We start from the raw sequence: 13,861 nt of genomic DNA, 5'->3' as shown, positions 1-13,861 counted from the left end.
TTTGAAGACTCACTTAGTTGCTACTTTTAGTTTGAAAGCACTACTGGAGGTGGAGAGACTCAGGGGAGAAATGGATGATTTTGGAATAAGGAGCATTTTCTAGAAATCAGAAGCCTGGGCCTGCAGTGGTCAACTAAAGAGAGCTGAACGTTAAACAGGCCTAGGAGAAAAAGGTGGGCAGGCTGTGTAAGAACCACTCAGTTCCTTACACAAACAAACTTGTTAGTAGTAAGGGTTTTAAGCCAAAGAAGTGACTGAAAATTCAGAGAGGAAAAATAATTAAGTTTGAGAAGCAGTCTAAGACTCTTGAATTAGTAATGGTGGACAATTAAAATGTAGCCTCATGGTACCATGACTGTATTAAGTCTGTGAAAATCACTGAGCCATACACTGCCCATATGTGTATAACATACTTTTTTGTAAGCGATATTTCAATAAAAACGAAAAAATTCAAAATGTAGTACTCTGAGGCCAATACTGAGATGGTTGCCCTCATCATTTTTCAAGTAGGTCTTCTTTGCAAGCTGAGAGACTAGTTTTGCATGGCCTCGAGAATATGAACTAAATCATCTTAAAAAAAAAAAGCTACATAACGACAATTTACAATACTATTTAGAAAGATGCTATTGGCGAGGATCTGAATGATTACACTTTCATAAGGTTCCCACTTAACACCTAACTGGGCTCTCCTCTCTGCCTCTGCCTGTACTCTGCACACATTAGTGAATCCAGGGGCTCTCCATTCTGCCTCTCTTGGATAATCCCTTGTCTTTGGAGACTCAGCTCATCATCTCCTCCTCCTTGAGATTTTATGTCCTCTTCTCTTCATTCATACATAGCACACTAGGCATCTCTCTACCACAGGTCCTACCTCACCATATCAGAATTCAGACATCAGCAAACTATAGTACAGGGCTGGTGCCTATTTTTGTAAATACAAATCGCATTGGAACATAGCCAGGCTCATCTGTTCACAGATTATCTATGGCTGTTTTCATGCTATGACACCAGGGTTAAGTAACTGCAACAGAAATCATGTGGCCCACAAAGCCTGAAATATTTATTAGTTGGCCCTTTACAGAAAAAGTAAGCTAACGCTTGCTGTCATTGATTGTTATTCATTTTCTATTGGCTGTGAATTCTTGAAGGCTGGGGCTAGATCTTAGATCTCTGAACTGCTAAAAATCAATAGAAGGCCAAAAATCTAGCAAATACTCAACAAACAAGTGAAGGCAAAAAATGGCCTTCAATTCTATATTTTTTTAATGTGGCATTTCATTTCAAAAGTTATGGCAATTAGGGGAGCCTGGGTGGCTCAGTCGGTTGAGCATCCGGCTTCAGCTCAGGTCATGATCTCACAGTTTGTGAGTTCGAGCCCCGCGTCAGAGCTCGAACACACAGCTGCGCTGTCACAGCTGTGCTCTGAGCTGTGAGCACAGAGCCGGGAGCCTGCTTCGGATTCTGTGTCTCCCTCTCGCTGACTCTCCCCCACTCATGCTCTGTCTCTCTCTGTCTCAGAAATAAATAAACATTAAAAAAAAATTAAAAAAAAACCACAAAAGTTATGGCAATTAATAACTTCTTAGATAAAAAGATTGAAAAATTTTTTTTTAAGATTTATTCATTTTTTTTTTGAGAGACAAAGAAAGAGCACAAGCAGGGGAGGGGCAGAGAGGGAAACACAGAATCCGAAGCAGGCTCCAGGCTCTGAGCTGTCAACACAGAGCCCGACCCGGGGTTCGAATTCATGGACCACAAGATCATGACCTGAGCCAAAGTCAGCCACTTAACCGACTAAACCACCCAGGCACTCCTAGATAAAAATATTTTTTAATGGAAATAAAATATAATCTTCTAGTCTGAAGATAATTATGCACATGTGTCTTTATAAATTCAGCTGTAATAGGTAAGAGATAAACACACTAAATTAGGTTACAGGTTATGCCAAGAGTTTGGGTATAGTCATACTATTATTTGTGAAAGTTGCATAATAATTTTTAAAGGTAATTACTTTTGGGGTGTCCATAGCCCTGAAACGTCAAGCCTAATTACAACGTTCAAAGGATAGCCAACATCATTTTATTTTATGAGGTATAACTATATCAGAATTTTAAAACTTAGAGGTGAGTATAAGACCCTTCATTATCTTATTCCAACAATGTTTTAAAAAAAATGAAATATAATTAACATACAATGTTATATTAACTTAGTGCTCACCATGGTAAGACAGTTACCATCTGTCAATGTTATTACAATATTATTGACTAAATTCCCCATGCCATACTTTTCATCCCTGTGACTTATTTTATGACTGGAAACTTGTACCTCTAAATCCCCTTTACCTATTTCACCCATCACCCCAGTCACTTTCCGGCTGGCAACTACTAGTTTGTTCTTTGCATTTAAGAGTCTGTTTGGGTTCTTTCGGGGGTTGGGCGGGGGTGGGGGCAGCACCTGGGTGGCTTAGTTGGTTGAGCATTTGACTCAGGCTCAGCTTAGGTCACGATCCCAGGGTCATGGGATTGAGTCCCACCATCAGGCTCTGTGCTGAGTGTGGAGTGTGCTTAAGATTCTCTCTCCCTCTTTCCCTCTTCTCTGCTTGCACTCTCTCTAAAAATAAAAAAGAAGTTTTTTTTTTGGTTTGTTTTTTAGATTCTACATATAAGTGAAATCATATTGTATTGTCTTTCTGTCTGATATAGTTCACTTAGTAGAATACCCTCCAGATCCATCCACATTGTTGTAAATGGCAAAAATCTTATTCTTTTGTATGGCTGAGTAATATTCCATCTCACACACACACACACACACACACACACACACAAAATCTTCTTTATCCATTCATCTATCAATAGACACTTGGGTTGTTTCCATATCTTGGCTATTGTAAATAATGCTGCAATAACCATAAGGGTGCATGTATCTTTTTGATTTAGTTTTCTTTTTTTTTTTTTTTTTTTTTTTTTTAAATTTTTTTTTCCAACGTTTATTTATTTTTGGGACAGAGAGAGACAGCATGAACGGGGGAGGGGCAGAGAGAGAGGGAGACACAGAATCGGAAATAGGCTACAGGCTCCGAGCCATCAGCCCAGAGCCCGACGCGGGGCTCGAACTCACGGAGCGCGAGATCGTGACCTGGCTGAAGTCGGACGCTCAACCGACTGCGCCACCCAGGCGCCCCTGATTTAGTTTTCTTTAGGTCAATAACCAGTAGTGGAATTACTAGATCATATAGTATTCCTATTTTTAATTTTTCAAGTAACCTCCATACTGTTTTCCACAGTGGCTGCACCAATTTACATTCCTACCAACAGTATACGAGGGCTCCTTTTTCTCCACATCCTCACCAACATTGTCTTTTGATTATCTTTTTGATTCTAGCCATTTTGACAAGTGTAAGATGCCAACAATGCTTTCTTAAAATAATTTTGGAACTTTTCTTTTGTTACTGCTTAAGAGTCAAGTTTATGAATCCTAATAAAACTGTCTTTATAGTTATCACCTGTTTTTGATATAAAATAGTATTGAAGAAATTGATCAGCTATCTTACTGTGCAGATTGGCATTGAATACATTTTGTATTTCCCCAAACCAAAACAACTTTCAAGGAAAATCTTGCTGCCGCTGATGATACTCATCTAAACGTGCCACACACTCTGGAAGTAAATTAGAGAAAGATTTCCAACATTTTTTAAGAAATCACTTTTATAAGCACCTAATTTCATGGTTATAATTTTGAAGGGGTTAATACTTATTTTGATGTAAAAATTTAGCAAATAAGTAAAATATCAGCAACATATAGTAAATATTGCTTGAAATAAATGTGCTATTGATTGAGCTTCTCATAAAGATCTGAATGCTTATCATTCACATGGAATTTAGCTTTATATAAAAACATGAAATACTTATTGGAATATATACAATGGTAGGCATTATTGGTCTTATTTGCAAACATTAACCAAAAAACAAACATAAACCCTTTTCAAAGTGAATGCTAATCACCTTATTGGTACATACACAAATTAGCAATGGAATCCAGATACTGAATATTAATACACTCATTCTTCCTTCTACTCTGGACATGAAACTGAACCTAACAAAAACTGGGATCTCAAAATAGTTTAATTTTAACTTAATTAAAATATATTAAGTTGTATATATATGTTATTCATGAATGAGCTTTCAGTTAGTATGTCTGATTACTCAGGACACCGGCTGGTAATTGATTAGCCTGAGACTTGTTCCACATCATACTCCTTGCTGCAAAGTACGCAAACCAATGGTGTTATCCCTGCATATTGCACATCAGACACATATTTCTCACGCCACTAAGAAAGTGTTCTGAAAATCATTATGAGCTTCTTTCTCTAGATATTTATATAGGAATCTTTCCAGTAAGTTCCATTTGTATGATGTGTAGCCTGTAGCCGTTGTTTGTCACAGACATTCATTGCATTAAAGGTAACAGAATCAATTCACCCTTTAAGGAGATTCGTTGAAGCTCCTCCTTCAGATCAGTATGTACTTCTATAAAAGAAACAAATTTTCAGGTAATCTGGCTTTTTTTTTTTGAAGTGATCTCCAGTTTTCATTTTGGCCTTTGTTGTTTTTAATTTCCTAACATTTACTCATGCCTTGCAATATTTATAGATCTCTATTATATAGTTTTTTATTTCTGGCAAAGACAAATAGTTATTGCACCTGATGTGTTTTCAGTAATAAGGGCAGAATAGCTTCTGCTTATTGGTGACATGTTCCGTTTCTCATGTAAAAGAGAAAACTTGATCACAATCAAATGTATAAAGCTGGCGCTTTAAAGCGATGTTCGTTATGTATCTTTGGTCAAAATATTACTGTGCTTTTAAAAGGAAAAAAATCTCTTTTTGTAAGAACTCTTCAGCAGATAAACGCTGCAATGGTGATTTTAAATTCCTCGCAATGTACCTCATGTAGCACAGCATCATCATTAAGAGGGTAGGCCTAATTTTTTTCCCGTGCTGATAGTCCTCTTGCAAACGTGGTGAACATTCCCAAAACACGCTGGACTTGCTGCAAGAGGTGCGGCAGGCACTAACCCCACAAAGTGACACAGTACAAGAAAGGCAAAGGTTCTCTTTATGCCCAGGGCAAGTGGCATTATGACAGGAAGCAGAGTGGCTATGGTGGGCAGACTAAGCCGATTTTCTGGAAAAAGGGTAAAAGTACAAAGAAGCTTGTGCAGAGGCTTGGATGTGTTGAGTCCAACTGCACAGATCTAAGAAAATGCGGGCTGTTAAGAGAGGCAAGCATTCCGAACTGGGAGGCGATTCAAAGAGAAAGGGCCACGCGGTCCAGTTCTAAGCTTCATATTTTGTTATATTATGAAGAGAATCAAATCATGAGGTTACATTCGCTTCATTTGGTTGCAATTAGCCTTTTAAGAGGAAAGTAAACTAGTGCCATCAGTTAAATTCTCCCTGTGGGGAAATTTATGCTAAAAAAAAAAAAAAGTGTAGGGTTCAGAGTAAAGACTGTCTGTGTTCAAATCCTGATCCTGACACTTACTGGCTGAGTACCCTGGACAAGTCGTTCAATTCCCTTGTGGCTTAATGTCCTCGTTTGCAAAACAGTATCTGCCTCAGAGGGTTGTTGTGATAATTAGACAATATATCTGAAGAGCTTCACATAACACCTGGCATATGCTAAGTGCTCAGTAAATATCCAGGAACGTAGGTATATATCAAATGGAATTTGGGAGATTCATTTTTAAACATCTTATGTTACACAGTTGACCTGAATATTGGTCAGAAACAATAGTGAGGAATAAAACAATGTGGGGGGCAGGGAGGGAGAAAAAGTAGAGATCAGACACTTTAGCAAACAAACTAAGAAGTAGAAGAGACAGATATCAGTCCACAATCATCCATGTTTCAGAATCCTGAGGATAAAGTTTAAGAGTTTTAAAGAGACAGAACAAGAGTTAATTAAATAGAACAGATTTACCTTCCTTTTATTTAAACATAGAACAAAATGACAAAACCATAAGATGACTGTATTTCTCTAAAAAATCTGATATGTGGCATTCACTGACAAATTAGTAAAATAATCTATAGTGAGCCATTTCTGGTAACAGTTCCGATGACTATCCTAACAGTTATGAATAATGTATCAGGTTTATATTTAGGTTTTTGACCCCATAGCCTGCCTTCCTCAATGTACCAATTCTCATGTTCCAAAAAATTACGGTGGCTTCAAATCTAGCCCCACAGTAAGCAAGCACTGAAGTCCTCCTTAAACCATCTTCTTAAAACTTGTTTCTGTAGAAAGACAGTCTTCTCATATGAATGCTGATCTAATTCCAGTGATTTTAGAGCTATAATTATAGAAAAATATGTGAGAGATTCCTTTTTACATTAATTAGTATTTAATAATGCTTATTAAAGTACCCTGGCACTTGGTTAACACAGTACACTGAGCTCTGAAAAAATATCTGTTAATTATCATAATTATAAGGTCCACAGAAGAACTAAACTATAGGCTGTGGTAAACATGTACACAAATTCCTTTCTTGAAGTTGGGAGAAAAGTTGATTTGATCTACAAAAAGAAAAAGAGGAAAAGGGTGGGGGAAGAAAATGATAAAGTAGCAGAAAATAAAGCAATGTGAGCAAGCTCACCAGAGTGCAGAGAGATGTGGGAAATTTGGAGATTAAAAGTTTGAGATTAAAAGTGCAGAGAGATGTGGGAAAGTTTGGAGATTAAGCGTCTGACTTCGGCTCAGGTCATGATCTCACACTTCGTGAGTTCGAGTCCCGCATTGGGCTCTGTGCTGACACCTTGGAGCCTGGGGCCTGCTTGGGGATTCTGTGCCTCCTTCTCTCTCTGCCCCTCCCCCACTCATGCTCTGTCTCTGTCTCATAAATACACTAAAATAAAAATTTTTAAAAAATGACAGGGACTTCTGGAGCTGGCTAAGATGGAGTAAACCTATTATAGCCTCAGTTACACAATGATTACTACAAAAACGGAACAAAACACACAAAGAACAACTACCTAAGGACTAACAAATGTAAACAATAGCAAGAGGAGAGAGGGCAGCAAAAACTTCAAAAGAAACCTTGTCTTTCTGGCCAGAGGACCAGGGAAAGGGGCTGCTGAGAAGTGTTGGTACGGAGGGAAACCACCCCTCGTTTTTCTTTCCCAGCCCTACCTTGAAGGTGGTCCCAGGTGCAGAACGGCATGGCAGCAACCCAGGTAGTTACAAGCCCCAGAAAAACCACATCTTTCTGGCAGGAGTGGTCTGAAGAGCATGGCGGGGGGGGGGGGGGATTTGGCTATTCTGTTCTCTCTTTTCTCCTGCCACTTTGGCCTGAAGGTGTCCCAAGTTACACAGAAGTGTGCAGTGACAGCAGAGGCAGCTAAAACTCCTAGAAAAACTCCACCTTTCTGGCCAGAGAATGAAGTAAATGGGCCCCTGGAAGCCAGGGAGTGTGAGAGGAATCCGGGAGAGGAAAGAGCTAAGAAGGGTTCCCTTCACAGTGTGTATAAAGGCACACGTCCCAGACTCACCCCTGAGCTCTGCAGGGATGGGACATACCCAAAGCAGCATTACAAAGGCTTTGAAAACTGAACTAAAATTAAAACCATCACCCAAAAAGGCACCACTGGTTTCACAGTCTGAAACCAACCAGGCTAAGTGACTGCTAAAACAAAAGAATTACATATTCTCTAGAGGATTTTGAAAGGACTCAAAGTCCCAAAATATATTATTAAAAATGTCTAGAATACAACCCAAACTTGTTTGACATACAAAGAAACAGAAAAATTTCACCAATTATGAAGGGAAAAAACAATCAACCCACCCCAAGACAACTCAGATCCTGGAATACTTAAGACTTTAAAGCAGCTATTATAACTACGCTTTCATCAGTAAAGGTAAAAAAACACTTGAAATGAATGAATGTCATTTGAAGAAATAGAAACTATAAAAAGAAACCAAGTAGAAATCTTAAAACTGACAAATATAATATTTGAAACAGTACGTTCACTGGATGGCTCAGCAGAAGAGTGGTGATCACAAAGGAAAGAATCAGTACCCTTGATTACAATGGCAGAATTCAATAGTATCAATAGAGACCACATGACTCACAAAGTCTGAAATATTTACTGTCTGACCCATTACAGAAAAAGTTTGCTGACCCCTGGTCTAAATACACCAACTGGAAGACAGAGAAATTGTCAAATCAGATTTTAAAAAATATAATTCAACTATATGCTGTATACAATAAATCCAATTTAAAAATAGTGAATGATATACGTTAAAAGTAAAAGGATGAAAAAAGATATACCATGTAAACACTACTCAAAAGGAACGTGGCTGGAGTGGCTATGTTAATATCAAATAACGCAGACTTGAGAACAAGAAATATTTATCAGGAATAAATAGGGACATAATAATGAAAAAAGGTCAGCTCACCAATAAGACCTAGTAATCCTAAATGTGTAGTAGGTACCTTTGACCAAAAAGCTTTAATATGTATAAGGCAAAACAGAAATCAACAAAATATAAAGCAGAAAAAAAATGAAATCAAACATGGTTCTTTGGGGCAAAAAAATTTAATGAAGACATTAGAAAAAAAGGTTACTATGAACAACTATGAGTAATTTTTAAAAATTTTTTTAATGTTTATTTATTTTTGACAGAGAGAGAGAGAGACAGAGCATGAGTGGGGGAGGGGCAGAGAGAGGGAGACACAGAATCCGAAGCAGGCTCCAGGCTCCAAGCTGTCAGCACAGAGCCGGATGAGGGGCTCGAACCCACGGACCGCGAGATCATGACCTGAGCCGCAGTCGGATGCTCAACCGACTGAGCCACCCAGGCGCCCCTGACTAATTCTTTAACTTAGAAAAAAATGGGTAATTTGAATGGTCTTATGTCTATTAAATAAACTGAATTCATAGCTAAAAACCTTCCAAAGTAGAAAACTCTAGGCCTAGATGGTATCACTGGTAAATTCTAGCAAACATTTAAGAAAGAAATATTTTTTGCTTTTTTACAGACTTCCAAAATGCAGAGGAGGCAACACTTTCCAACCCTAAGAGACCAGCGTTACTCTGACAACAAAACCATACAAAGACATTTTAAGAAAGAAAAACCACAGGCCAATAGTCCTCTTGAACAAAGATACAGATACCCTCAATAAGATATCAGCAGATTGAATCCAGTGATGATAATCTACTAACAATCAAGGGGGGTGGTATACACAAGTCTAGTTCAACATTTGAATATCACTGTAATTCACCACATTAAGAGACTAGATAAACACTTGCAACAAACTAGGAATAAAAGGAGAAACTTTTTTTTTTTTTATCATTTATTCATTTTTGAGAGACAGCACAAGTGGGAGAGGGGCAGAGAGAGAGGGAGACACAGAATCTGAAGCAGGCTCCAGGCTCTGAGCTGTTGCACAGAGCCCGACATGGGGCTCGAACTCATGAACTGTGAGATCATGACCTGACCCAAAGTGGGGCGCTCAACCGAGCCACCCAGGTGCCCCAAAAGGAGAAACTTTCTTAACTTGAAAAGGAAGACTTTAAAAAAACCTATAGCTAACACTATACTTTTTTAAAAAAATCTTTTTAGTATTTTTAAATTTATTTTTGAGACAGAGAGACACAGAGCATAAGCAGGGGAGGGGCAGAGAGAGGGGGAGGCACAGAATCTGAAGTGGGCTCCAGGATCTGAGCTGTCAGCACAGAGCCTGACGCAGGGCTCAAACTCACGGAGTGTGAGATCATGGCCTGAGCTGAAGTTGGACGTTCAACTGACTGAGCCACCCAGGCGCCCCAAGCTATCACTATACTTAATGGTGAAAGACTGAATGAGAACAAGGCAAGGCTGGCTACTTTCATTCCTAGTAAACCTCATACTAGATAGTCTAGCCAGTGCAATAAGAAAAGGAAAAAAAATTTTAAAAGACTATTGGAAAGATAAACATTAAAGTGTTTCTGGAAAGGAAAACAATAAACTGTCTCTATTCAGAGACGATGGATTGTTTAGCAAATCCCAAAGAATCTACAAAAAAATTCCTATAACAAGTTAGGTTTAGCAAATTTCTATATACTAGAATACTGGAAATCAAAATATTTTTACGGGACCATTTACAATCATACTAAAAACATGAATTACTGAGGTATAAATCTAACAAAATACCTGCAGATCTGTATGCTAAAAACCACAATACTGGGGGTACCTGGCTGGCTCGTTTGTGGAGCATGCAACTCTTGATCTCAGGGCTTTGAGTTCGAGCTCCATGCTGGGTGTAGAGATTACTTAAAAAACAAACAACCCCCCCCCCCCAAAAAAAAACCCAAAACAAAAACAAAAAAACCATACAAAACAGGGGCACCTGCGTGGTTCTGTTGGCTAAGTGTCCGACTTCAGCTCGGGTCGTGATCTCAGTTCGAGCCCCGCATCGGGCTCTGTGCTGACAACCTGGAGCCTGCTTCGAGTTCTGTGTCTCCCTCTCTCTCTGAACCTCCCCCACTCACACTCTGCTTCTCTCTTTCTCTCAAAAATAAACATTAAAAAAAATAAAATAAAATAAAACAAAAACGGGCACCTGGGTGGCTCAGTTGGTTAAGCAGCCGACTTCAGCTCAGGTCATGATCTTGCGGTTTGGGAATAAGAGCCCCGCATCAGGCTCTGTGCTGACAGCTTGGAGCCTGGAGTCTGTTTTGGATTCTGTGTCTCCCTCTCTCTCTGCCCCTACCCTGCTCACACTTTCTCTCTCTCTCTCTCTCTCAAAAATGAATAAAATGTTAAAAAAAAAATAAAAAACAAAAACAAAAAACTGTAACACTGATGAAAGAAATCAAAGGCCTAAAAAAATATGGAGATCTATACTGTATTCATGAATTGGAAAATACAGTATTTTTAAGATGTCAATTCTCCCCAAATCAAGCTTAGATTCAACTCAATCAGAGTCTCACCATATTTTGTAGATACTGACAAGCTGATTCTAAAATTATTTAGAAAGGCAAAGGAACTAGTTTAACCAAAACAATTCTGAAAAATAAGAACAAAGTTAGAAGGACTCCACTATCTGATGTCAAGATTTGCTATAAAGTTATAGTCATCAAGACAATGCTGTATTGGCAAGGAAAGACATGTAGATCAATTGAACAGAATAGAGAGTACAAAAATAGACCAACACAAGTGCTGCAATTGATTTTTGACAAAGCTGCAAAGACAATTCAATAGAGAAGGAATAATCTTTTCAACAAATGGTGTTGGAACTACTGGACATCCATCCATACCCAAAAAAATAAACCTTCACACCATATTCAAAATTAACTCAAAATGGATCATGGATCTAAGTGTAAAACCTAAAATTATAAAACTTCTAGAAGAAAACCAAAGAGAAAATCTTTGTGAACTTGGGTTTAGCAAAGGGATTTTAGATATGACTCCAAAGCATAATTCATGAAAGAAGGAATTGATAAATTGGACTTCATCAAAATTAGAAACTACTCTGTGAATGATACTGTTAACAGAATGAAAAAATAAGCCAATGAGTAGGAGAAAATATTTGCAGATCACCTATCTGATAAAAGACTTGTATCCAGGGAATGCCTGGTAGCTCAGTCAGTAGAACATGTGACTCTTTCATCTTGGGGTCGTTAGTTTGAGCCCCACATTGGGCCTAGGGCTTACTTAAAAAAGCAAAAAAACAAAAAAATAACAACTTGTGTCTAGAATATATAAAGAACTCTCAAAAATCAATAATAAGAAAATTAATTAATTAATTAGAGACAGAGAGAGAGAGAGAGAGAGAGAGAGAGAGAGAGAGAGACCGTAGGAGCAGGTAGAGGGGCAGAGGGAAAGAGAAAAGAATCTTAAGCAGGCTCCAAGCTCAGTGCAGGGCCTAAAGCATGGCTCAATCCCATGACCCTGGGATCATGACCTGAGCCAAAATCAAGAGTCTTAGACACTCAACTGACTCAGCTACCCAGACACCCCAGAAAACACAATTTAAAAAATAGGCAAAAATTTGAATCATAAAGAACACATAATAAAGATAAACAAGCATATGAAAAAGTGTTTAACATCATTAGCCATTGGGGCATCCAATTCACAAACTGCTAAGGGTGTGTTCAACGTCAAAGATGTCAGAAGAGAAGTTTTAAGAATTCTTCTCAGGGTAGAATTGTATGGCAAATATGAACTATGTTCAGGAAAAAAAACCCCACTAGGCTTCTCCTTTCAACTCTCCACGTCAACAACATCTCTCAAAGAAGGCCCTCTTCTCTCTCTCTCACCCTCAAGAATATCTTCATAAAGTGCATGTACTCCTTCAGGCACGATGACCGCCAGCGCAGTTCCACAGAGAAGACCAGCACCCAGAACAGTCACCAGCTTTAGTCGCTCCTGGAAAGAAAACATAAGAAACTGTTGAAAAGAGGGGTGCCTGGGTGGCTCAGTCAGTTAAGCGTCTGACTTTGGGTCAGGTCGTGATCTCGTGGCTCATGGGTTCGAGCCCCCATCGGGCTCTGTGCTGACAGCTCAGAGCCTGGAGCCTGCTTCGGATTCTGTGTCTCCCTCTCTCTCTGCTCTTCTCCCACTTACGCTCTATCTCTCTCTGTCTCTCAAAAATTAAATAAAAAAAAAACAAAATAAAAACCCCCACTATGATTCTATTCATGGATATAGAAACCCATGATGTACTGCCATGAGGAAAAAGCTGATGGCAGACAACATGCAACAATAATCTCATATTTGTAATGCAAGTATACATAAGTAAACTATAAATTAAACATTAACAAAATTTTGACTTTATACTTTATAAACATAATATGTAACATACAATTTGTGAAACGTATTCATAATTGAGCTGCAATGAACACGAAGTACGATGAAAAAAATGTGCTTAATTAATTAGGTACTAAAATGTTCTATGGATTTTCTTTCAAAACTGCTTCACTGAGGGGCGCCTGGGTGGCGCAGTCGGTTAAGCGTCCGACTTCAGCCAGGTCACGATCTCGCGGTCCGTGAGTTCGAGCCCCGCGTCAGGCTCTGGGCTGATGGCTCAGAGCCTGGAGCCTGTTTCTGATTCTGTGTCTCCCTCTCTCTCTGCCCCTCCCCCGTTCATGCTCTATCTCTCTCTGTCCCAAAAATAAATAAACGTTGAAAAACTGCTTCACTGAGATATGACTCAAATACCAAAAGCTGTAGATATTTAATGTATACAACTTGATGTGTATGGAGATATGTATATACCTGTGAAACCATCATCACAATCAATGCCATAAACGATCTACGGTTTTAATCCAACCTAATCTCGATTTTTTTCTTTCCACCCAATTTTCTTTGAGAGATTGCCTCCCAACATACAAGATATATAAGATTACATTTCAAAGTGTCTTGAAGCAGTGGTGTGCCCTATATGGCTTCCTGGAGTCTTAGCAGTATGAAAAATGATTTAAAAAACTAAAAGGGGGTAGTTGTGTATGTTGTTTATGAAAATGTTTTAATAATTAGTGGTGTATCATGTACATGCTTCACTTTTCTGTTTTAGTTTCCTTTATGAGGTGAAGATAAATAACCGACTGCGTTATCTCTGTTCTCCTACTAAACCTGTGACTCTGAGGCTAGGGGGACAAACATATGTACATACAGACGTATACATACTGTGTCTGTGGGAAAATGGGTTCTTAGTTGAAAGGCTGGTTGAAGCATTAAGGCTCCTTCCTTGTTTGGGAGGAAGGAAGGAATCTAGATCTCGTTGTGTCTCCAGTGAAAACGGGGAAACTACGGTTGCAATGTCAGCACCTGCTAATACCTGCTATGCAGCAAGAGGGGAAACCCCCTGCTTCCCAGCACAC

General features: G+C 38.8%; 1 protein-coding gene and 1 pseudogene across 6 annotated transcripts in view; one reads left to right on the top strand and one right to left on the bottom strand.

Annotated features, from left to right (window-relative positions):
- Nucleotides 1-13,861, bottom strand: part of SLC39A9 (solute carrier family 39 member 9) — a 52,989-nt gene that overhangs the window by 19,437 nt on the left and 19,691 nt on the right. For all 6 annotated transcript variants that reach the window (XR_007152829.1, XR_007152831.1, XR_007152830.1 and 3 more), the window contains one exon: nt 12,299-12,407. Coding sequence is in view for 2 of the 6 variants with exons in the window: in XM_047861817.1 (XP_047717773.1) it covers nt 12,299-12,407 (109 nt within the window). In the remaining 4 variants the exon portion in view is untranslated. The remainder of the gene's footprint in view (nt 1-12,298; nt 12,408-13,861) is intronic.
- Nucleotides 4,938-5,449, top strand: LOC125167470 (60S ribosomal protein L36a-like; annotated as a pseudogene).

Source organism: Prionailurus viverrinus, chromosome B3 (assembly GCF_022837055.1).
Source record: "Prionailurus viverrinus isolate Anna chromosome B3, UM_Priviv_1.0, whole genome shotgun sequence".
NCBI lineage: Eukaryota > Metazoa > Chordata > Mammalia > Carnivora > Felidae > Prionailurus > Prionailurus viverrinus.
This window is presented reverse-complemented; position numbering and strand designations above follow the sequence as displayed.